The sequence below is a fragment of the Strix uralensis genome, chromosome 4 (genome assembly GCF_047716275.1).
Source record: "Strix uralensis isolate ZFMK-TIS-50842 chromosome 4, bStrUra1, whole genome shotgun sequence".
In the NCBI taxonomy this organism is placed as follows: domain Eukaryota; kingdom Metazoa; phylum Chordata; class Aves; order Strigiformes; family Strigidae; genus Strix; species Strix uralensis.
This window is the reverse complement of record NC_133975.1, coordinates 65,087,130-65,112,657: the sequence shown is the minus strand read 5'-3', so window position 1 is coordinate 65,112,657 and position 25,528 is coordinate 65,087,130. Positions and strand designations below refer to the sequence as shown.

The 25,528-nt window shown below is 41.3% G+C and overlaps 1 protein-coding gene across 7 annotated transcripts in view; it reads right to left on the bottom strand.

The window, feature by feature from the left end:
• Window positions 1-2,872: 2,872 nt before the first annotated feature.
• Window positions 2,873-25,528, bottom strand: part of USO1 (USO1 vesicle transport factor) — a 37,257-nt gene continuing 14,601 nt past the window's right edge. For 4 of the 7 annotated variants that reach the window (XM_074866997.1, XM_074867001.1, XM_074867002.1 and 1 more), the window contains 20 exons: window positions 25,138-25,240; window positions 24,923-24,978; window positions 24,160-24,280; window positions 22,278-22,456; window positions 21,357-21,497; window positions 20,452-20,540; window positions 19,539-19,693; window positions 19,077-19,288; window positions 18,204-18,224; window positions 14,012-14,122; window positions 13,221-13,339; window positions 12,646-12,827; window positions 11,570-11,691; window positions 10,423-10,561; window positions 9,010-9,173; window positions 8,332-8,421; window positions 7,458-7,544; window positions 5,759-5,857; window positions 5,070-5,285; window positions 2,873-3,872 (listed from right to left, as the gene is read on the bottom strand). In XM_074866997.1, the coding sequence (XP_074723098.1) occupies window positions 3,795-3,872; window positions 5,070-5,285; window positions 5,759-5,857; window positions 7,458-7,544; window positions 8,332-8,421; window positions 9,010-9,173; window positions 10,423-10,561; window positions 11,570-11,691; window positions 12,646-12,827; window positions 13,221-13,339; window positions 14,012-14,122; window positions 18,204-18,224; window positions 19,077-19,288; window positions 19,539-19,693; window positions 20,452-20,540; window positions 21,357-21,497; window positions 22,278-22,456; window positions 24,160-24,280; window positions 24,923-24,978; window positions 25,138-25,240 (2,484 nt within the window). In that variant the 3' untranslated portion in view covers window positions 2,873-3,794. The remainder of the gene's footprint in view (window positions 3,873-5,069; window positions 5,286-5,758; window positions 5,858-7,457; window positions 7,545-8,331; window positions 8,422-9,009; window positions 9,174-10,422; window positions 10,562-11,569; window positions 11,692-12,645; window positions 12,828-13,220; window positions 13,340-14,011; window positions 14,123-18,203; window positions 18,225-19,076; window positions 19,289-19,538; window positions 19,694-20,451; window positions 20,541-21,356; window positions 21,498-22,277; window positions 22,457-24,159; window positions 24,281-24,922; window positions 24,979-25,137; window positions 25,241-25,528) is intronic. The other 3 variants (XM_074866998.1, XM_074866999.1, XM_074867000.1) reach the window with 3 other exon arrangements.

Sequence of the window (25,528 nt, the reverse complement as noted above, 5' to 3'; positions counted from 1 at the left end):
GAGAACGGCAACAAAAAATGTTGCAGCATACCATCTTTCGGGAGTGGCACGGATGTCCAGGTAAGGTTGCCAGATCAACAGCTCCTGATCAAGATCAGGCCAGACCATCAATCATGTGCCTTGTGCTTTCACATACTGAGTCTGTGTTTATGCTTATTTTTCAGGTGATTCTGTCTCATCAGTGCAAGGAAAAGGTTTGTTTATTTTCCCCTATCTTCCTTTCTGTATTCCCCTTCCCTCTAGAGACACGCTTGCCTCCTAGGGCATGATCGCATACTGAAGAACAACTTACATAAATATCTATTTATTTCTGCCCACAGCATTTTTAAAGACCTAACAGAAGGGCACCCAGAAGACAATAAAGTAAAAACATCTGGGGCAATGTAAAAGGTGCGTAGAATAAACAAAGAGCCTGCAAGGTCACAGATCACCTAGTGAGACATGGGAGGGAAGAGCAGATTTCCCTGCTGGCCAGCTCTACAGGCCACATCAGCTTTCCAGGCTCTCCGCACATGACAAAGCCACGATGCTTCCTGACACCACTCCTTCTCCATTGCCACCTTCCCTCTCTACGGGAAGATCCAACAATTCCAAAGAAAAGCACTGCTTCATAGGACAGCTGACAGTGATGGGGGAAGAGGTTCAAGCAGGTACAAAGTAGATCCATCTTGTTTAAGCAGGGTAGGATGAACTGCCACCAGCTCCCTGGGGGTGAAACTGCTGACAGCAGCAACCGGGAACACCAACGCTCACAGGACACTGGGTGCTGAAGTTGTCACCTGTACCAGGGTTCATTAAAAAAGGCGTTTTTAAAACTGACTTCCCAAGACATGCAGAAAGTTGCTCCCATTTTTTCAGATGATAACACTGGTGACTGAATCACTCAGTGCAAATTTAAACTCCTTAAAAAGTGAGCATACTCCTTCTTTCCACTCTTCAAGTTCCATTCACAGTGGCACATGGGTACAGCTACATGCCTAGCAAGCCCAACTGTAGCCCCAGTTACATCAACGCACCTCTCACTGACCTCTAGGAATCCCCAAGTGAGGCTTGGAGTTAAGAGTAAAAATCTCACTGCAATTCTTATCAACACCATTTTATGTAAGACACATTGAAACTAGCAGGACAGCTCCATCCCCAGTCTGATTACCAGTCAAGCTAACTCTGTGTTTCAACCACACTGGAATAAAGTCCAATGGGAATAGTTAATAGGCCTTGCATCTGGTCAGGAGAGACAGCACATGGTAGCAAGCAAATGCAGCAGTAAATGACACTGGAACTATCTCATGCTTAAATGCACTGAAAGGAGAAACTGCAATGCACAGATGGCTTCCAACACTTGGAAGTAGTTTAGTTTAAAGCTTGCAGAAGACATCATGATGACAAAATTCAGTTTAGGCAAGTCTAATCTAACATGAGCTTTAGAGAACCCAACAACAAAAATTATCTAGATCATTATATAAAACCCATACCATGAAGTCCAGATTTTTTTTTTCTTTAACAGATTACAGGCACCATGCTTAAAAACTCCTATTGCATTGTGGCTGAAGAACTCTAGTCACAAACAGAATTTTCAAGGGATGAGAAATATCAGCCTATATCCATGCATACAGTGGGACCTGGGTACTTAAATTGTTCAGCTATTTGCAACAATCCTATCTTGTGACTGTAGTAAGGATGGTTGCATACCATTTCACCCACTTTGTACTAAGTCCCAACACAGAAAGCTTGAGCATTAAGTCACAGTTTTTATTATTACTCCCCCTGCTGACTTTAAAAGCTAGCACTCCATCCAGTTTGATACAAGAGCTCCAGAACACCATTGGCAAAGCAAAAACCCTTCACTTCCAGCATTTGCACTGAAAAAAAAAAATTTAAAAAAACAAGACCTATTAGCTGTCAATGCTGCTGTTGTACCACCTTCCACTTAAACAGTGACCACAGACTATCCTCTTTCTTCTATTTCATGTCAAGAAGAGTATATTCATACTAGGAAGAGGTACTTGTTTAAGTCACTATATTGGGCTGAATTCATGCAATGTGGGTTTGCAAGCAGCAAAGCTATCAGTTCTTTTAGAACTTGTTCACATCACTGAGAAGCAGCAAGAGCACTGCAGGCCTTCCACCCTGGCTTTTTAACTCGGTGTAGTTTGTGCATCTCCTGCCTTTTAAAAAAACAAAAATCTGCCTCAGAATCAAAGTACTCTTACCAGTAAATCTATCTGCAACTCTGGCTATGTAAATAAACATGGCAAAGCCATCTAGAATAGCCTTCTAGGGCCTGCTGCTTCTGCCCTCATTCTTGGATTTTTGCATAGAAAAAAGGTGGACAGGCAACACCCATGATCTGCTTGCTCAAAACTCCTTGTTGATGTGTAATCTTAAGCAGAAAGCTGGTCACGCAGAAGTAAGGACCAGGCCTTGTTACATGGAAGTAAGCTCCCCACAGTCACCCAGCATTTCAGCTCCTGTTTTAGCATTGCTTCTCATCCTTGCTCTTTTCATCCCAATTCCAAAAAAATCTGCCCAAGGATGGAGTGCAAGAGTAGAGCTTATTTAAACTACTTCTTCCAACAATTTCATGTTAAAACACACATCAACTGTATGAAGTACCTTTGAAAGAGACTGTGTCCTGATCTTCCTCAAATTACCATTTGTTTAAGGATTTTATTTTTAACAAAAGCCTGAAGTTAAGCACCTACTGAAGTCCATGGTTTTGAAAAATGCAAAAACTGAACCAGCACCCCTACATACTCATGTGATGAGAGCCCCAGTAGGTGGCATATTGTTTTTTTCATCTGCCGCCCTAGACTGGTTTTAGACAATTTTACATGTGTATTAAAATATACTTTATTAAAACAGGACAAGAGAATTAAATGAGTACTAAGTGGACATACCTATTTTTATTACCAAAAAAAGAAATTGATGCATTTACTGTATTGTTTTTTCTTTTAAAATTTTGTCTTTTATTCACTCATCAAGAGCCAATAAATTATATAAATCATAGTTTTCATTTCCTTACTGAAGTAGTCAACGAGATTTTTAATTATTTTTATGCTGACTCGGTAGCACATTAGATCTTTAGAAAGAGTATATTGGTCTTTGTTTTTCCATAGAGATTCTTCTTAAAAACGCTACCTTTCTTACGCAGGTTTCCATGAAACCTCTTCCACATTATTAGCATAACGCTGCGGTTCCCCGGGGAGGTTCCGCATGCAGCCGTATCAGGTGTCAAGGCACTCGACGCTGTGCAGGTCCATCCACACCTAGAGAACTAGCCCACGAGGCCGGCGCAGTGGCCACCGCACACCGCAGCCACCCCAACCCTTCCACCTCGCTGCTGCTCTTTAAGGGAAGCCACAAATTACACTGAAGCTCCATGCTGAAGGCAGGGGCAATGATTCCATTTGACAGATGTTAAACCAAATACTTTTGTATTTAATTATGTTAAGAGTTCCAGAAGGTTAAAACCATAGACAAATGCACAGAACTTCTGTCAATGACAATGAACTGAGGCAGCAACATTGTCATCCCATGCTTTAAACAGTGTCTAAAGCAACTTCTAAACAAGTACAATTTGGGATACTCATGTAGAACTTAAACAGTGTTTTTTTGTTTGCTTTACCTAGTATGAAGGGTTTTCAAACACTTCAGTAACTTATAACTAGTCCCACTGGTTGCCATTTCCCTGTCTGCTTCTCATAAGCAGACGTTTTGCTTTGTATACCAATAATAGATTTTTTTTTCCCCAATAGCAATGCAATCTATTTTTCATGGTAACACACAAAAGCATTCTAATCTTGCTCCTCTTCATCTCCATCCTCATCTTCATCCCCCTGATCTCCAGATTCAATATCATCTTCATCTTCAACCTGAAATTAAGAAAGATTTCTTGTGAGCAGTAACATCCCTTAACTCCAATCCAACCTTTTGAAGGCAAGACAAATGCTAAGCGAGCCAAAGTAAGCTTAAAGCTAACCTAAAATTATCATGCTGTATCAATTAGTGCTTACTAAAGGCAGCTGTCATCTTGTAATGTCACAGAGTTTTTAACTCCCCTCCTAAGGGTGGCTGACTGCTGGGAACAGCCACCTCTGTTCACCACCATCAGTTCTGCCCGGTACATTCGAGTACCCAACTTCATATGCCGTTCACTTTCCCATACAGCTGCACGAACTAAAACGCCCCACTCTTCACCAAATAGGCTGAAGAGGAAAACATGTCTGTACAGTGCTTTGCAGTGCAACAGGTGAAGCTACTAATGTCTTCTAGGGTATTTTCTCCCCATTTAAGTAATTTAAGTCAGACTCAAAGATTCCTTAGCTACACTTACAGGATATTTTTCAATACAAATAATGCCTCTGCCCAACACACTCTTTAAAACCCCATTCCTACAGCTGAAGCTGGACCAGATGACCGTTAACTACCAAAATGCAACCCCTTCTTTAAGCAGGATCACATAAACGACAGAATGATTGTCTCCCGATAGGAGACCCAGGCTCTAGCCTGGCGTTCAGCCACAGTAACTGCAGCACAACAGCCACTTTACATCCTAATTACAGTCAGTCACACATCCAGCTGTGAGCCACAAACATTCTTGAAAGAGATCGGCCAGAAGACAAGGCTCCCAGAAACTGCCCTGACAGTTTTCAGTGCTGCTTAAGCAGCAGACTAAAGATTTCTAGTTATCACTTGTATTATCTGTGGAACAATTGCTTAGAACTATAACAGGGCCATCATCTGCTTTCTAGTTGGCAGCCAGGATAAGCTGCGGCAAGGCCAGGCACGTGGTCAGGTGTTGTTCCAGACATACACACGACAAGTGTTCCTCACAGGAGTTTGGCAAGTATGTCTCAAACATCCCTAATCTGAACACTTCTTTCACAAGGCAGTCATCTTCTGTTATTGATGGCTGCCAATATAAGTCGAGAAAGCAACTCTGGTAGATTCAACAACCCCCTATTTATAAAAGATGCCTCACCAGACTTACTGGATCAAGTATTGCCATACCCACATTGCTCAGACCTGCCTAGGACCTGAAAACTTGCTGGACCCATTGTTTTGCTTACCGGTACACCAAGATCCTTCAATTTGATCTTCAGTGCAGATAGTTTCTGATCCTGGTCAGCCAAAAGCACCAGAAGATCATCCTGTTCTTTCTTCGATTCTGCAACTTCTTGCTGAAGTTTGCTTTTCTCATCTTGCAAGATAGCAACCGTACTACTGGATGAATCCAGGTGCTGTTTTAGTGATTCTTTTTCCTCAGAAAGGGCTTTGACTTCACTCTGGCAACAGGAAAAATCCCACCCCAACATACACCATAAGCACTGGAACAGCTGAAGCCTTGTTTCCTACAAACACATTCCATATGCTACCTTTAACAGCTCCAACCCCACCAAATGCCCTGTGGCCTTGCTCCCACACACTTCCTTACCTAAACTCCCCTTATTACCAACCAGGAGTAAGGTAGGTAGAAGTCTTAACATTGGCTACCTTGCTTCCAGCCAAACTGGACTGTCCATATCAGAGTAAAGCTATTTCATAAACTGCCTTTATCAACTCTTTAAAGACAGACAAGGCCTACATTTCCCAAGTGAAAAACAAAAGAGGAGGCACACCCAGCTTCCCCTACATAGCCTGAAACAAGATGCTGAGGAAACAAACCACTTCCACCCAAAGCCTTTCCTACTGTAGGAGTTGTCCTAACTGAAGGCTGAGCATCACAAGTGACTTTGTTTGGTGTTCATGCACTACCAACCTTCAATTCTTTTATTTCTTGCTCAAGTCGTCCCTCCAATTCAGAGTTGTTTGCTGCTGTTGCACCAGTGTCTCCTAACACAGGATCTGCAGTTGTGTTCTGTGGACAAGAAATTTGGTATCAGAGCACTGACTATCTCACATACAAAGAAAGCAAGCTAAGATGTTACACAGTAAGTCAGTTGTAGAATTTAAAAGCATATTGTCTTCTTACAGTGTGGCAGTTATATACATCCTGTGCTGCAAGGCATCAGGAAACAGATCGATGTTTCCTGGGGTCTCAATAAACACATATGCAAGTGCACACAAAAAGCAGAACACAAGGTACAACCCTTATTTCATAGAAGTTGCCCTCTAAAGAGACTGTTAGTTTTTTTCTAGGCAGACCCTGTCTATTACAGGCCACCAACCTTCACTCAGATGCTTCTTAAGTGCCAAAGATTTTTTTTTATTCAGCTAAATATCCAAATCTTTGTATGTGACTAAAAATACCAATAGTTTAGTCTCAGCCAGCCCTACCCAAAGTAATTATTTCTAAAATGTGGCAGCTGTCTTTCAGCTAAAACTGCAGCATGGCATGAATTCAAGATAATTGCTTCTCCAGTTCTACCAGGCTTAAGCAAAGCTCTAGGAGAGGTAGGCAGTCTGTAGGACGGCGAGGAGCTGGTCTGACAGCTGGCGGCAGCAGGGAGCACTTGCACTGCCTCTGCCTCATGAACACACAAGGCCAACACATGTGCAACGGCATCTTGTATCAGAGCAGCTGAGACTGCTGACAGTGGAAGCCTTAAAAGCCTTCCTCTCTCAGATGATCTGTACATTAAACGCTTGATATTTTCCCCACATAAGTCCTCTTTCTTGCAATACCAAAATTAGTATTTGGTGCACAAGTCAGAACAAACCAGCCAGAAGCACGAATTTAAATTGGGGAATCCAGCTACCACAGACTAACTACCCTGTGTTGATTATAGCAGAGTTGTCAGGCAGGGCACACAAGAGCTACCCTCATTCGGCTTGAGCACCAAACATCACATATTGTCATCATTTCAGTTGTTTGTGTGGCCCATGCTCCTGCAGCTTTATCTGTTAGCTGTGCTGTGGAAACATCTAACATTTACACATGACTTGTTGTTTAAGTTCTCTAGCTCAACATTCACTTTCTAATGCTGTTAGCTAGTTTTGAGGACACAATCACATTTATTCAGCTATTCTATAAGGCTTTATTGGCTAACCTTTTCAATACACAGCTCTGAAGCATTTGGAGATCTGCACAGACAGATGCACCTACCAGTTGCCATTCAACTGTACATCAACTTTCAAATAAGTATCCTCACCTGTTCAGAAGAATAACCATCCCTTCTCATGTACATGATATCATGTATTTGTGTCTCACAGGAGACTATTTCCTTTGATCAGGGTATAAGCTTAACACACTGAATGGTTAGTATTCCTTTGTTTAAAAATACGAAGGACCAGTGGCATCACAGAGCATTAATTTCACTGGAAGTCACCTCTTTCCTCATAAAGGATTTGTCTAGTTAACATGTTACTTCCTTTAAAACACTGTTGGAATCACTTGCTGATGGATATTCCTAAAACAAGCTTGATTTAGGACAATAGCTACAGACAGCATAAGCAGGAAAGCAAAGCCTTCAAGATTTAGTCCCCAAAGAGAAAATAAGGAGGTTTTTCAGTGGTACCATTATTTGTAGCCTTTGATTCTCAATCTGAAGCTTAGAGATTTCTGCAGACTGTAGTTGAATCTGACTCCTAAGCATTTCTAATTCCTTCGGGAAACAAAGACAAAACATACTTTTAAGTTAATTTGATAAAGCAAGGTAGTTACTCACATTAAATTTTTCTTCAGTTAAAATGCTACCAGACTAACTGCTTCATCCTAGCATACATGAGAGGAAAGCCCATCTCTCTCTCTCAATGAGAGCACAGCAACCTTTTCTCTAGAAGACAAAACTAGTCAGCAATATGCAGCATTTTCCATCCTGCTCTTACTAACTCTCTTCTGTGGAACACCCAACAAGGCACCTGTCTGATCCTCAGCTGTGTTTATGAAGGCATTTCACACCACTAGCACTCCCATTAGCATCCTCTCCTCATTACCATTCTTGGTGCAGAAACCCATTATGACTTATCAATCCAGGTATTATTAGTTCTCAGAGAAACACTGAGTATTGTTTGAGTAACAGCTAACTTAAGGTGCTGAATCTGCAGCTATTTAAACACTTACTCTATGCTGTACATCTAATACCTGGAAGCTTTAATAACAACATTTAAAGATATGTTTTGCAATGGATAAACAGATAGATTTTGCAAGTCTGAAGAGTCAGTTGAAGTGTCTTCTGCTGGCTCAAATGCGCTTAGCAAAAACAACTGATTCATTTTTGGATGCATAATCTTGATGCTCCAAGATTAGGTACCATCATCACATAAAGGTACACCATTAAAGGCATCAACATGCTCAGGAGTCAGTGCTCCTCCCTGAAGTCTGACAAAGCTCCCTTCCCATGCCGAGCTACCGCTGTTTGCCGCAGCTTTGCTGAAGTACCACAAGTTCACCTTCTGCAGTTCATTACTAAGCTCCAAGCCACCAGATTTGCTGGTCTGCGAAGACTGCTCTGTTGCTCCCATTTCCAGTTGTGAAGTCTTCTGTAATAACGACAGGAAAATCAGCCACAGAACTAGACAGACTAAATACAGTCATGCTGTCAGAACACTAAGCAAACTGTATGCTTGTGTGGTAAGAGTTCCCAGCAGAGAAGGTGCAAACAGGCTAAGAAATACATGTCAAAGCTCTCCCATTAAATGAAAGCAGCTGGATGGTCTCTTGAAGTGGATGCAAAAGCATCTTTCACCAATTCAAATGCAGAAGACATGCACAAAATAAAAGCAGCATGTGTCATCCTGCATTTTGACAAGCAGGCCACCATGTCTTAGGCATTACCCCCACTAAGCTCCTAGGAGATGCTTACCATTTTTTTTCCCAATCAAAACATGCTAAAACCCACTGATTCTACAGCACAACAGGTTAGCTGCACAAATTACTCTTGGAAACAGTGTGAAGCAGAAAAGGCTCTGCTCAAGCCATCTCCCACCGTATTTCCTATTACCAGCATGCAATCAGTTATGATTGCTTGGCTGCCATCATAATGAGGACTTACACAGCTTAAGGCAAATTACATTTGAAAACAGGAACTGGAAGCTGCATCAAGTTCTGCTGAGACAGGTAGCACTTACCAATTTTTCAATCAGAGAATCCTTTTCTCTTAACTGCCCTTGCAGCAGTTCATGCTTGTTTTTCCATTCTTCCAACTCCTCTTTCAATTTGCTCACTTCTTCCATCTGAATGCCATTCATCTGAAACGTATCACTGTGGGAATTATGATGCTGAGTGTCCTTTCCTAAAAAATGAAGTTTATAACAAAGGTCACAAACACTAGCATCATTTTGAAGTTAGTTTAAAATACACCAATTAAAGTATTTATTGCCTGTCCTCCTCCTGCCCCGCAGAGCAATGCAAGCCATTCTAACTCAAGAACCAAAGCAGAGTATTTAAGAATTCTCTATCAAAAGCTGAATGAAGAGCTCTAATTTGCCATTCCTTCAAGTATGTATTTGTGGCTGCATCTCCATGCTGCTTCAGTCATTCAGTTAATCCAAAGTAAGCTCACAGACAAATCATTCTATAGACAAAGAACAATTGTTTCCTTAGGTATTTTTAATCATAAATAATCCTGAAGGCAGAATTACTTTTTGAAATCATGTCATATCCTGGTTATGAGACATCTTGACCTTTGAATAACTTGAATATACTGCCCTGATTTAAGCATTCAGTTAGCAATCTCTCTAGTGACAGTAACAGACCCCATCTTGCACATCTGCCATACCACAATTCTTCCCTAATTCATGCTTTCATTCACAGATCCAAACTTCAGCACACACAGTGGCACATCTGTTCACGTTCTAAGTCTGAACAGCAACAACTGCTTTGAACTAGAAACAAAAGTGTAGGAAGCCTCTACCAGCAGCTCCCTGATAGCCAAAGGTTCCTACAGCAAGCTTCAGCTCTCACCCCCCACCAGGCACAGCTGCAGGGAAGTAGCTAGGGTAGCCAGGAAGGGCTTTGCTTTCATCATGGGCAACCAAAGCGATACCAGGATCAGGTCAGAAGCTACTGCTAATCCTAGTATGTCTATGGGTCCATCTAAGTGAACTGTCGGGTCTACGGTGGTCTTCTTCAAGTGCTCGTTTTCCCCATGAACAGGCCTACGTGGCAGATAGGTCCTAGCTGAAGTGCTCAAACAGATCTTGCAGAAAACGGTAATATTATTTCAAGACCCAAGACTTGAGCACAAAGCAACAACAAATTAAACCTCATTCACAAGTTTAAAAGCACTTAAAGCAAAAACCTAATATTTTTAGATACTGAAGCAAATCTGATGCTCAAAAAAAATTGTTTGCAGTGCTCAACATCAACTTGAAAAAGGTACATTTCATTGCTATGGGAAGTCTTCGTACGCTGCAGAACATACAACAGCATGCCTGAAGTGATAGCAGGTCATCTGCTGGAGCTGTTCTGTAGCTTACCATGAATCACACAATGTATCTTTGCACTAGTAAGATTACTTTATTACTCTTTCTGCAGCCTACCTAGCTGTACTTTAAGGAGATTATATTGGTCCTTATGCTGTTGGATCTGCGACACCTGCTGTGTAACTGTTCCTTGGAGCTGTTCATTTTGAGATGTTAAAGTGTTAATTCGTTGTTTTAATTCTTCAAGCTCCTGGTCCTGTGAGGAAAAAAAAAAGACAGAGTAATAACACTTTGCAATACAGTACTGTCAGGAGTGCAAATAAAGACAGAAAAACCTTAACTCTACCGTTACACAGCACTGGTTAGTGACACTGTCAGTGCTACCTGTGACAGATAAGCAGAAAAGCCTCATACAAACCTAGCTAGCTATTTCTAGGAAAAAAGCCTGGGAAAGACAGAAGCAGCCTGTCACACCAGACCAATGCCTTCCAAATCTTTTGGAGGAGACCTCCAGCATCCCCACACCAGGGACAGCAGGAGAAAGAAAAAGAAAATACATTAAATCTATCTGATGATTGTAATTTTTCTCCATCACACTGAAGCCTGCATGCATTTGGTCCCTTCAAGAGTCTTTAAAAGAGTCATGGTAATTGCAGTCATCACATGTTCAATAAAGCCTCACCAGCAGTTCAAAAGCACCCCTTAATTCCACACGTACCACTATATTGTGTCCATTCCAGACCCCTGAACTAAAAACACCTACTTCAGTTCCCCATCAGCCATTTCAGTTGATTAGCTGCTCCTCTGCTTCTCAGTCTAAGCTGTGGCAACAAAACAACTGAACTACCTTTGGAAAAAAACTTTTTGAAGAGTCCAACCACAGCAAGTATACCCAAAGTTCACTGACAAACTTCATTTCTTCATTCAGCCACATTTCATCTGTCACTTTTCAAAGGTGAGAGCACAGAACTAAGAATTACATCTCTTTGCAAAGGGCTGCAAGTTCTCCGGTTACTCATTTGAAAAGAAACACTTAAACACGGGGAAGAGCTGATGTACCCCAGGAAAAGAATTATACTTAACCACTGTTCTAACACTGACATTTCAGTTGAACCAGAACTTAAGTGTTTTCAGAAGTGTTTCCGCATTGCTAGATCCCTTGTTACTTGTTTTGGAACATCAGGTATCAGACAGCACTGTGGTGCCTCTGAAAGCCAGAACAAACAACATCTGGAGGCACATGTACTGTGTTACTCCCTCTTACCTGCTCTCTAATGACTTTTTTGTAGTGAGTCACAATGTTGTCATGCTGTTCCAATGTCTTCTTGACCTCCTCCTCCTTTTTATCTTCCTCGCTGGACTTGTAAATAGCTTTACTTATGACACCTGCCAAAAAGAGTTTCCGTCAACTAAAGCCCAGTTCACCTATCTTTTTTTGTCCTCAAAACAGTCTCGCAGCCTCACCCAATTTAACTGAGTTCATGGCATTAGAAACTCAACCTGCACTTTAAAAAAAGGTTTAAGAAAACAGGAAACAGCATTTTTTTTTATAGCAAGGTTTGCACACTTACTGCTTTACACAGTTTCAGAAAAGCAAATGGGTGGTTCAAGTCCTTCCTATCAGAAAAGGTATGTTTTACTTGCATTATGGCTCTACTGCAACTGTTGCCCAAGTGATTGTGCAAATAAGTGAAAGACTTAAAGACTACAAGGGCAACACACAGATGAAATGTGACTGGGCAAAACCATCTTTACTGTTGCTGCTTCAAGGTTTTTTCCTTCTCTAGACCAATTTAAGTTGGGCAATATTAATAAACAGGACACTAGTTAGAGGGTAAGGATGATGACAACCTGTCTTTTGTGAAAGACAGAAAACCCTGAAGAAAGTCCTTATTTTTTAACAAGCCACAAAATTCAGCATTCATCATTTTTCTTAATGAATCAGAAACAGCAGATACTAGATTGCATACTTGCACGAATCAAGCTTCTATTACCATCGTATATGCTCAATAATTTAGTCTCTATGTGAGTACAGGTAAATATACCTCTTGGCCACAGTGTGTGATAACTCACTGCATGTATTAAGAATCATTTCACCTAAGAATATAGTTATCCAGTTAGTACAAGCTGATTATGGGCTTGAACTGAGAGTATTTTTACCAAATACTTGAACCGTGAGCTTGGATATATGACTGCTTAGAGCCATTACTGTAACATGTTTTTCAGAACATTCCGTTTTAGTACCATCACACTACTTTTCAGGAGGATTACATCCAGCACATTTGGTAGTTCAGTCATCAGTTCATCACAAAAACTGCAGAAATGAGCGTAACATCTCACCTTCTAATTCCTTTACAAGCTTGGTAAATTCATGATCAAACATCATGTGGTCTGGGCTAGAAAAACTAGGCTGTGGTTTCTGAGCAGCTCTGGAATAAAGTTCATGTTTGCTAATGAAGCCAAGCTTCTCAATGAAGTTCTCCCTGCCAATCCTCTTCTCAATCAACTGTTTCAGCTTCTCTCTGAAAGGAAGAGATAAATCTATCACAGTGCAGCACTTGAAGAGAAATGAACCCATCCTTCCCTCAAGGTGGTTTTTGCAGTTACAACTCGGATTATCTGTCTCAAGTCTGAACTGCACTAGATGCTTCATATTCAAGAAGCAATTTTTCAGCTGCCACTGGCATCTGTTCTCAGCCCAGAAATACACACGTTAAGACAATCTATGCAAAACCACTACCTGCTTTGCCTAGCTAGAGGGGCATTATTTTGCATCCTGTAAAGAACACGTATAGGAAACATTCAACCAAATATTCTCAACTGCACCGCCTCAGTTAAAAGCCTCTTTCTTAAACCACCATCTGCCCATTCACAGAAGCATTCCTACAGTTTTCTTATTTCTACATCATACTTACTTCCTATAATTTTCAAGGGAATTGTCATTGTAGTAGATGGAAATGCCAAGCAAAAGTGCACACAGGCCTTGGACAAGCTGCTCCTCTTCTCCAAGGTTTTCGGCTATCTGCCCTGTGAGCTAGAGCTCATGTTAAGGATATTTAAGATATTTCATAAGCACAACACATGTAGCATACTTCTCGCTGTATAAACTCCCAATTAAAATTGTTTTCACTCATAAACCCAAGCTTGATTAGGAAGCAGGCAAAATAACTGATGAAACCCTCACAAAGCTAACTCCTATTTTGAAGGACTTGGGTTCTTCATTTTAGGCTTCCCTGAAATGTCTTTTCTCAGTAACTGTCTGCTTAACCGAAGAGGTTTGAAAGTTTGTTTTGGAACAACTAGTTTAGATAAGGTGACAGTTTAGCATTACGTACTTTAATCACATTTTTTCCTGAAAAGCAAGCACAGAAATAGGCTTCAACAGAAATAGGAAACATTCTTCCTACCTCTTTGGTATAAGCGTAAGTAACACTAAAAATATCAATGGGCTTGTCACAATAAAAAAATACTTTTTGCTGGCAGGAATGATGTAACTTTTCACCATACTTTACATGCACATCTTAACGACAGGTCAGCGTACGCAGAGCACTGTCAACACAAGGCTGGTTATATCTCCTGCCCCAGTGCATTCTCTGTCATGTCATGCAGTATCCCTGCAAACTGATCTAGATAAACATTTAACCTGAATGTGAATAATCCAAGTAATTTCAAGGTAAGCGGTTCTCTGCAAGCAGGTCAAGGATACAAAAGGTATATTGGCTGGATTGTGAAGGAAGTGGGTGACAGCAATCGAGCAGTTGCTTAGCCATGTGCAAAGCAACATCAGTAATCCAACCCTCGTCTGTACTTTGCTGCCCTGAAAAGAATAAAACCCCCCATTGTTATCCTTCCACAGTGGAGGACTCAAATACCAAAAAAAAGCTGTACTCATTCAGAACTTGCCCGCTTTCACCTCATCATTTTAAAAATGACAAGTCATGTCTTTCAAAATACGTATTAGTTAGTTATACTGAACACAGCTTTAGTGCTTTGATGAAACAAGTATTACACCATTCATATTTAACTGTTTTCAGGGCAAAACAAGCAACACAGATGTGAAATATGACTCAGTACAAATTAGCACCAATACAAATTGTAACAAATTAGTTCTGCATTTATAATTAATACTAGGGTAACATGAAGGAACACACACACAACCCCTGTAAAGAAGGAACAAGGTGTAAATTAAGTCAAGTAAGGATTCCCTATAAGAAGAGATGCATCACTAAGACTTCCCCTGCTGACTAAAAAAAAAGCTATGTGTTCCTAATATTATCTTCTAAGTAAAGAAGGATAATACTGGAGTGACTTTTGGTTCAGACAATATGCACATAAAGCCATAAGAGGAATGCTAACTGCAGTATTTGTTTTTGTTAACCAGGGAAAATTAGTCTTCACGTGCAAACTGACTTCTCATTTCTGTCCCCCTTGTCTTTGCTGCAGATATTGTGGGCACAGCAGCGTTAAGACAGGCATACATCTCTTCCAATAGTCAACATTCAGAAGGCAACCAAGAACAGCGTTCCCTGCATGGAAAACTAAGCTTCACACAAGCACCTAATAAATTGGGTAAAGTAACTGGAAGATAAAGTCAAGTCTTAAAGCCAAGATGAGGCATACAGAACTGCTGGAATATCTTCAGAAAGGGCAAGAAAATACACTGGAACAAGTGGTCACAGGGATCAAGACAGTGGCAAAAGAGAGAAGTATCCATCAATAACAAAGAAAGTCTGTGCTTGAGACAGTTATCTGCACTTGAAACACTGAACTTCCATTCTTTCCTCTGATAATCCCTATGCTTTGGAGCTCAAGACAGTGTTGTTTTTAACTTTAGCTAAGCATTAGGGGGGTGGGGGAAGCCCCCCAGTGTCTTTGAATAAGCCAGTTTGCCCATCAAAACAGCCAGTGAGCAGCAGTCTGGTGAAAAGTTCTTCTGTAGCAGGCTCCCAGCTACCCCACTGCCACCATGGACCACAAGACAGGCAGGAATTGAGTCTTAGCAACTCAAAGAAAATACCAAGCTCTGAAGAGACTGCCTTCAAGGACTTCCTTCTGAGGTGCTGTGATTGACTGCAGTACATCATCACCACTAAGATGAAATGACCTCCTTAGAGGAGGAGAACACAGATTACAGATACCGAGGCTGTGGTTGCCATCCCTAATGCCGCACGCATAGGAGAGGAAGCATCTGGCCCTTTTTTATTATTATCATCATTACTTCCTGAGACCCAAGTGAATGATGCCAGAGCAGAGAACACAGCCACCACCACCAACCCCACAGCGCCCACCTGTTGTATTTCACAGTGAGTACTACATACCCTACTAGCAATCAGTTTACTCTTTGCTATAGGTTTGTCTGCAGCCTTGTTGTGACCCTGTCGTGCTGCTGCATTAACACATAGATTATCTTCCTTGCTGCCACCCTTCTAGCCGAAGGCCACAACTGGTTTCCAATGACCCAGACCTCACTGCGAGTTGCAAACTTCTCCTCTTGCCCTCTCCTTTCCCCTGCACTGGCTCATTTAGCTTTTTTCCCCCATCACCATTGTGCATCTCCCCTACCCAGCTTGCACTTGGTAATTAGCTGAATGACTTGCATGCAACACAACACCTCCAGATCTCTGCTCATGAGGTGTCATTTATTTCAAAGACAGTCTAATGACAAGACACATTTAAGAGATATTCACTAGCATATAGGAGGTTTACCTACAAAGGCAAGACAGGATGCCCAAAGAGCTGTCTCACCACTTTTTATTATCCACTAGGTAAGGCTAAGAACTGTGTTCTCACTCCAGTCTTCAGGTGAAGCATGAATTAAGACACAAGGTGACAAATCATAGGTCTTACAAGCTCATACAGAAAATCTGCCACATGACACTAGTGTAGTGAACTACCATAGTACTGTCTTGTCAAGCAGCTTAGCTGAAGAACCTGCAGAACACGCAGGCCCGTCTTGCCTCTAGACAGATGATTTGCTTCCTCACTGCCATCTCACAGATCTACAGGGTCACTTCAGTTGAAACGGACCCTGGAAATCACACTGGCTATACACTGCTTCACCACGAGAGTGCTGTAAAAGCACCAGTTCTGCCCAAATTACTTCCAAATTAGATGCATTAACAGCCTCATGACAATGCCAACTGTGTGACTTAACCTGCCCCAGAAACCCCTTCCAGGAAACATGACCCTAACGCAGCAGCACTGAAGGATGGAGTGAGTGTTCTGCATCCACTGGATGCATGGAGCATCCATCCTCCACACTTGAAGCGTGCTCTCAACCTGCAACTACCATTACGCAACAGAAAAACTGCCCTTTTTCCCCACTCATTGCTCTTCAAACCTCAGACTATTTCAAAACTTCCTGGAATACCCTTGCCCCAGTCCTTCCACTCTAGGGGGAGAGCTGTGCCCCTCCCTGTGCTCACTGGTAAAGCCTCTATCAAACCAGAGAACAGGCCACTTGGCTTAACCACCTCCACCAAACTCCTATTTCTACAAATGCCAGACTTTGCTACACTTAACCAGTTTAATTGCTGACAGTCTGCATTTAATCCCCCAGTAACCACCCATGCAATGCTGCTTTCACCCTTCTGGGATAGACAAAAGTTACTTGGAGTGACCAGAATCAGTCCAAGGAAGTTAAAAAGTTCAGACTAAGTAATTACTGACAAAATGGCTATGACACCCATTATGTGCACAAAGACATCAGTCATGCCAAAATTTGTCAAAAGATCAAGTCAATTCTCCCCTCACTGAACAAAAATAAGTGCTTTCTTCAAAAACAACAAAAAAGCAACACTAGAAACCCTTTTCCACTTATTCACATTCATAAATACAGGTTCTTACGGTCCCAACACTACTAGCCAGGTCACATGCTGGAAATAACCACTGTAACTAGCAGTCTTGCCCTACAGCACACTGGCACACCTTGTGCTTCTTAAGACAACACTGATAGAAGGGTTGCTTATCTTGTCAGAAATACAAAGTTACTTTTGCTTGTATGACCCAGCATTTAGAGTCATCTGCTGGAAGCAGTCACAAACCACATCTATTCTCAAGCACCACATGCTATTCTGAGGTCAAATTAACATGTTCTGCCTAAGGATTTCCACACAGTCCAAAACACCATCTAAAAAAAACCCACACGGCTATTTTCTAGACATAGCATAATGCCTACTGTGATAGATGACAGCTCTGCATGGCTGGTGTTCTACAATTCAGGACTGGTAACAACACAACCCCACCTCCCAGGACAACTGTGATAAATGTGGTAAATAAAGCAGACAATTCCACAGCAGCTATGTTTCAAAATTGTTTTTTTGGATGCCAATAACCAACTTAGCAGTGCTTTATGTAACACAGCCTGAAAGTCAAACAACTTGCTCCAGGGGTCATTTGCTAGTAATGAGATCCCTGTTATTCACAACTAGTAGCTCCAAGGTTAAAGCTTCTGCTGTTAAGAATGTAGAAAGTGGCCAGAAGGTTTTTCTTTTAGCAGTCAGAAAATCAGCAGCATGTTCCCACTTCAGATTGTACCAGCTGTTTGCTACAGGCCCGTCTAAGAAAACAGCATTTCTAACAGTTTTAATTTTTCTTACAAGAAAGTGCATCTGTTAGGTGAACAGACGGTGAATGAGTTCGCCCCACTGGAAAGAAAGCACCCGTGCTACCCAAGATCTTTATCCCATAGTTTTGTGGAACACCCCCAGAGAATCCCCTGGAGACACAGAAAGAGCTTGTTATGCTAGGAAAAAACCCAAACCCAACTGCAACACAAAGCTGTAAGTGGAAACACGTCAAAAAGCAGTTAAAGAAAACCTCCCCAGCAAAACCCAAGACAATAGGAAAAGGCCTGCTTTTGGCAAGAAAATGCCGAAGCTGTGCCAAAACATACATACCCGTCTGTCGATCTTATCACCCTGCAAGTTATATACACATTACTTGAGAACCTTGAATGGAACACATTTCAGAAACATCCCCCCCAAGTTTGAGTCCCTTGGGTCATTTAAGGCTAAAGAGCCACAGGCAGTTTTACTGACTCAGTAATTTACCTTAGACAAAAATGCCAGGCAACAGATAAAAAGGAGTACTGTCTATTTTCAGGTAAGACAGATTTTAAAAGTCACATGAACTAATACAAAATTCCAGCATTCTGCCATTATTCGCAGTTGCAGGGAAGTCTAATTGCTGCCAGAGTTAACCAGCTCATTATTATTACAACCATTTGGGAAAAAAGCATGCGTAACAGAAGCAAATGTCACAAAGAAGCACAGGCTAGGAGATGAAGTCCACTCACTTCTCATTTGCTAAGCCATGTGTTAACATGTTGAAGAAGTTCAAAAAAGCTTTTAGCTTTGAATAGCAAAACCAACAACAATCAATACATGAGAGCCTGGTATTTTCAAGATGTTTCAAGTTAGCAGTTACAGGTTAAATACTAACCAGGCACCACTTCAGAAACAAAATGTGACTGGGGATCCTGCCAGTTTGCCTTGCCTCTTAAACCAAGTTTAAGGTCTAGATGCTTTAGGACCCTCTGCCTACCTCCAGACAACATCAAGCAGCAATCACTGATAAAAAAGCAAGATTTCTTGCTTTTCTCTTCCCCCTGAAGCATAGAGTGCTTTAAGTAAAGCTTAAAAACATCTGCAAAATCCTTGTCCTCATTAAGCTAGCACTCATGTCTTCCTGAGATGCACCTGCACAACAGCAGCATTGTTCCTGGATTCCCGGAGTTTTAACCCAAAGCAGGGGGGCAGTTGGTGCCGTACCTGCGAGAGGATGTTGGTGCACTGCTGCAGCAGCGACACTGGTGGGTTGCCGATGCTTGTTGCCAGCTGAACTCTCAGGAGCTGTTCTTTCAAAGTGGCGTTTTCCTGTAACGCGTGGGCCAGGGCCACAGCAGCACACCAGTTTGAGAGAGAGTCCGTGGAAAAGAGGCCCCCACAGAGCAGCTGGCCAGCTGAGACAGAGTTACCTGTCGCTACCAGAACGGCCAAGAGGTATAAGTGAGATTAAAACAAGCCACAAAACCGGCAAAATATTTAAGACAGCAACATACAGTTAAAACCCAAAAAAATGAAACTAGTGAAGTTTTAGAGAAGTCATAAGCCAAATCATCTTGCTTGGATCACACTTAATGGCAGGTAAATAATTTTGGAAAAAACATCAGTTGATGCAGTAAACATTTGTGCTAGTTTACAATTCACTGCAGAGACGTTAGCTTTGTGTACCGTCAATAGTAGATGGCAGAAGCGTTGAAACAATTTCTCCTTGTCCTTTTTGGTTTTTGTATAAAAAGCACTGGAAACAGTAGAGAACGGCACAACGCAGCACAAAAGGCTGCCTCTCATTTACCATGGACATCAGAAGCACGACAATTGCAGGCCTGTTTGGAAAGAAACAAGGAAAACCATTAGGACAAAGCTGTGAATGAAGACAACTGCAGATACACTATCTGGAGCATGTTCTCCAGGTAAGCAAACAGACTTTTGCCTACTCCATCTATTACATTTCAAACACTTTTGTAAAACCTTTGATTTTAATTCCAAAGTTTTTCAGTTATTTAAAACACAAACCAGTAGATTCATTATACATGACTGCAGCGAGCTAGTGTTCCTCCACAATATTTTCATTTCCCATTGAGTCCCCTGCTACTCCCTGATAGCTTCAGTGATACCATAGAAGATGCCTCATAAAGCCACCAGCAACTTGTAATACAGAATGCTCTTTTTCTACCCTCACCCTCATATTCAAATGTTGAGATTAAGATCTCATTAAGCTAACACCTGCTATTCCCCAGTCTGAGTAAATATCAATTACCTGCCTATTTTCCTAGCCTGTAAATCCTTTTGCAGACTGTCCTCTGGCTGACACTGGCAGCTTGTCCCAATCTGGGATTTTCTCAACTACTACCCATTTGCTTTTCAGGTACCACACAACAAATAAAATCAGTTCTAGGCCTCATCTCTGTGGAAACACACCCGACACCTCCATGCTATATCTAATACACCCAACGTGAACTTGAAGCTGTTGCTCTGCATCCTAATTCCAAACTCTGAATTTAAACAATCCTTTGGATTAGACTGCCATTGCCCATACCAATACATCATTACCTAACACAGTTAAACACTTTTCTTCCTCTACCTTGGTGGATTAGAAGGTGCATTTACAGAGGCAAAGTAGTCTTGATTCATCTGGCATCCTCGAATGACCTCTGATACAGTATTAATAGTCTACAGAAAAGACAGAGAAAAAAATTAAATGGACAGTTAATTAAATGTGAGCCATAATTACCATCTAGATCACTCAAAATTATTCAAGATCACCCTGACAACTCATACCAGGTCTCAGCATAGAGATTTATTCAATAAAACCATTTCAATTTAAATCCAAACAACTAACAGCTGTGAAGCATGCTGAGCAAAGGTTAAGGGACAGAAATCTCAGACAGCTCTGTCATACCTAGTTACCTCCAATTTAATTTTCTATGTCAGATCAGTTTTGCTATGACAGCCAGTTAAAGTGCACATTTTAAAGTTGAAAGGTGAAACCTTTTAAGAGATAAAAGCACTGGAATGGACGCCATGCCAAAGGAACCAGTCTACACTCAATCTAAGCATATCATTTTATCAAGGAATGAATACCTCATCCTACACTGCTGACAGGGCTTTCTAGAAGCTAGAAATCCCTCATCATTGGAAACCTGCCAAGTCAGAATACTTCTAAGACTCTCTCAAAAGAGAACAACAACAAAAAAACCACACCCCTAAAACAGGGAAAAACATGAATCAGTTCAGCCACCCTGGGGTATGCTGAAATCCAACAGAAAAACAAATCTGAATACTTCCTGGTTGCAGAATATAACGTAAAAAGCTACCTTACATTTCTGTTGCCCACACAGGAAGCTGACATCTCTTGCACCTTTCTTGCTACTTTCTTAGCAAGTACTTTAATTGCAGTTGGTCTCTACAGCAACCAGTTATCCCTGTAGACTCCTGCTTTCACCCATTTAGTTGCCCCCATCCCTACATCTACTTGCTCCCTCTTACTTCTGTCAGGATATCAGCAGGAACTCCAGTTGCCATCAGGATTGTGCAGAGCTGCTGTAACAACCCACAGTGAAACATTGCCTTCTGACAACTGCTGGTAGCACCGGGAGGATTTGTGGGAGACACAAGTACCCGCACAAGCTAGAAAAAATAAACGTTTCTATGTGAAGAGAGCCTGAGACCTTCTGAAATGCAAACAAAATTTGCCCATTTGAAGTTTAGCCATGAAACAGAATTGCTCCTAAAAATGGAAATAGAAGACAACAATTAAACAGCATGTTCATCTCGTTACTACATATGGCCATTTGATTTTAAGTTCAAGTGAAAACCGCCAAAATCTTCAAATATCTGACTTCATTGCAAACATTGCAACTAAGTGATGAGAACTCAAGCTGTAACTAATCTATTATTTGGCTCACCATTTGTCAGAACTACATATCAGAGAGTGAGAAACTACCTTCATCATTAATGTTCAGTTTCCACACAAAGTGCACAGAACAGGAAAACTTTATTTCAGTTTTTTTGGAGAGATGAGTAGAAGGTAAGATGTCCAACAATCAATAACTATGAACCCATAGTGAAAGCAGCTACTGGAACTCTGTTAATGCACCACAGCCATACATGGATTCATACAGGAGGATTCTTTGTACAGAACACCCCTGATTATGTATTTCACTCAAATCACTGTTACATCTTAAGTTTCACAAACTGAAGTTATGCGATACGCCAGCCGTTACAAATTCACAATTCGGCAATAGTATTTGTGCTGAAAGCAGTACATCTCATGAATGTTGGTAGCCAATTCTGAGCTAGACAACACATGGATTTCGCAGTTAACTGTTACATTACACTTACTCTTCATTGCAAGAGAGCTGAAAAAGCACTGCCAACAGTGCTTAGGAGTTAGATGAATTGTTTTACCTGCAGCATTAGGTGAAGATTAGTTACTTTCTGTGCAGACCACCCGCAGTTGTCATCTCCAACTTCAAACCAAGGCTTCATACGCTGAATGTATGAACCTTCTTTGAAGAAATTCTGATTTGAATTATTATTCTTCAACAAGTTTTGTAATAAGAGGAGGCAGTCTTCCACTACTATTCCTGGTGAGATAAAAAAAAAAGATCAAAATATCAGTCAAAAGATGACACAGAAAACTAACTAGCTCCTCCATGCACTAAGGCTGTTCCAGATGGAAGAGAGCACACACTTCTGAACTCTTCATTCTTAACAAACATTAGATTTGGATCAAGCACTGTGAACCTCACGTGTGAAAAAATAATCAAAGGTCACTCTAAATTAAATATATCGATGTTGATCCAGCATATTTCCAAGGAAACCATAGTTGTCTTTCTTCCACATGTCTGAAGCAAAAACATTATTTCCAAAGCAAATACAGTTTGTATGAGTTAATGGGTAGGAATGGGAAGAACTTCAAACAAAGACTCACAATCACTTTGTGTCTTGAAGCATACATATTTCAGAGTCAGGCTACACTGTCTACTTAAGCACTAAAATGAAGTTTCTCTTGAACTGCATTGTGATTCAAATGCAGCAATACTTACTGGCTTACACATTCATTCTCTTTAATTGCTGGCTACATCTTCAACTCATTTCACAGCTTCTTTCTGGGTTATTTTGGTGGAGAAACAATTCTTAGAAATAGCCCTTACAATGAGCCAATTCAAACTCAACTCACTGGAGTTGCAACAGCTTTTTTTTTTGCCCTCAGATTTTAGCTGTACTGAAAAAGCACTACAGATGCTCATCAACTATGTACTCTGTGAAGAGAAAACCCTCAGACAACTCTGTCCAGAAGATAACACAAATAAAGGCACGCCGCTTCTAGTACTGCTGGGATGCCTCCAAATCCAGACTCGACAGAAAGGATAAAGACTTACTCCTTGCACTTCCGAAAACACACAGGCAGTGCCAGACTGGGGAGTGATAGAACAGAGACCCGCTGACACATTCCCCCTTCCCACTCCTGCTACAGAGCCACCGCTAGCAATGCAGCCCTCAGCAGGGCTGCAGGCAGGAGGAATGGACACGCAAGCAGGGGGGAAGCACTTGGGAATTTATATACCAAGTCTCCTAAAATTATTAACTGCCTAAAAATAGCAGCTTTGAATCAAAGGTTTGCTTAATCCTTCCATGCCAACATACCTAGAATAATTGAGCTGGGAAAGAAGCATTAACTGCTCCTGCAACCCACAGAAAGGTCATGGAGCAGCAACCTGTCTTGTTACTGAAACAGATCCTGTAGCAAACTACGACTGGTGGTAAAAGAGCACTTAAGTGCTGCATCATTTTTGCTCATTTTTATATCCTTTCCCCCCACAACAGGTAAATGATTTAGCAAGGAGCTGACCAGGAAACTGAAGTTATTACTGCAGCTGGGGAAACTCAGCAAGCTGTTATCCCCAGCCACTCCTAGCATTCAAGGTTCTTGCAGGAGGAATGCAGATGCTTAACTCTGTGACAAATGCAGCATACACATATCTGACACTGCCATTCGAACTATAGACATCCACAGACCTAAGCCAAACAGGAACATACACACTCATGCACACATGCGCAGACAAATTAACTGATGTTTTAACTATCTCAAGACTAGTTTTCAAAGATCTTGAAACCCTGCCTACTTGCTCAATCTCTTTTTGCTTGATTTGTTACAACCAGGGTGTTTGTTTTGATCCTTCTATCCACTGACCTAGCTCCACTTACATACTCACGTCAGCCTGTAAACATTGTCACCTAATAGTTTGTACAGAAGTACAAGACTAAGTCATAGACTTTTCTGTACCTCCATCACTGTTTCCTTCTTCTGTTATGATATCCAGAAGTCTCTCAAAGGCATTTTCAAAGGCAACAATCTTCTGTATGGCTGCATTACTTTTTGTCAATTGCTGTAACAACAAGACTCCCTTAACAGGTGGGAGAGAGAAGAAATTAAAACTTAGTTTTACTAGAACTACCTTGCTTTTCACAAGTCACAGCTCTTAAAAGGATGCTAAATCAGCAACATAATCCTCAGCCAGAATCACAGGACAGAACTGCATGCCCTGCAATTCGGCACATCTAACAGAACCCACCATGGACACCACACGATAGCTCCTTCATGCCTCACTGCACTTCAACATAGAAGCACAGTACTGTTAAAAAGGATGCGACGTGGCTATTCAAAAGAAAGAGGGAACTTGTAAAGCACATCATCTCTTCTGCAGTAATTAGACCATTCTGACATCTGATGAGTAACGAGGAAGAACTGAAGCGAACCTGACAAAAGGCCAAGAGGAAGATCAGCTAACATACTAGGAAAACCCTACACAAGGGTCAATGTTTGCATTAAATAACAAAAGCAAACTGTTACTGTGTATGTGAATTGTGGTAAGACATCCAAAAAGCCACCCAGCTCAACTGAGGAATGAAATATTCCCAATTAGCATCCACAATGATTTTATCACGTGCATTGGTTTAACTTAATCCAAATTCTGCACAAGTACTAAGCAATTCAATTGACAGCTACTATTTATTCAGAGGATAAACTGCCTTTGTTCTGTACTTACATCATTTCGTATAACCTCCCTAGAGTCTGCTAATAAATCCATGAGTCTGGAAACACCTGTAGGAAATGCATTAAAAAAGAAGAGTGTAAAAAAGGTGCAGCTTTTTCATGCTAGAGGTCTTTAAAACACCTTGATCAGCACTCCTCTAGCCCTCTGCTATGATGTTTGCTAAGCTTCCAGCTTCAAGTTTATCAGCAATAAACTTGGCTGCTTACCCATAGGGCTGACAAGAATTATCTGCTGCACTTGAGTTCCTTGCTGCTTTAAGAGGGATGTAAGTAGTTTCACTCCAGGCCAGCGAACATGGAAATCGAATTCCTGCAAAGATGGAGAAAAAGTACATTAATAAATTCCTCAGTATTCACCTTTCTCTTCTAGATGTCAGTTATGAATAGACACCAAAGAATTTAATCTGTCACTTTTTTCATCCATCCTATTACAGCACACAGCCAGCAAGTCAAAACACTATCCTGTTCTGTGGTTCTTTCTAGTCTACCATCAGCAACATGGACTCCCAGCCATTTCCTTTCCTCCCTCTCCTCTGGGGGTAGGTTTCCTAGGTATTTCTTCTTTCTAAACACCAGTCAGTCCAATCCTCCCACATTA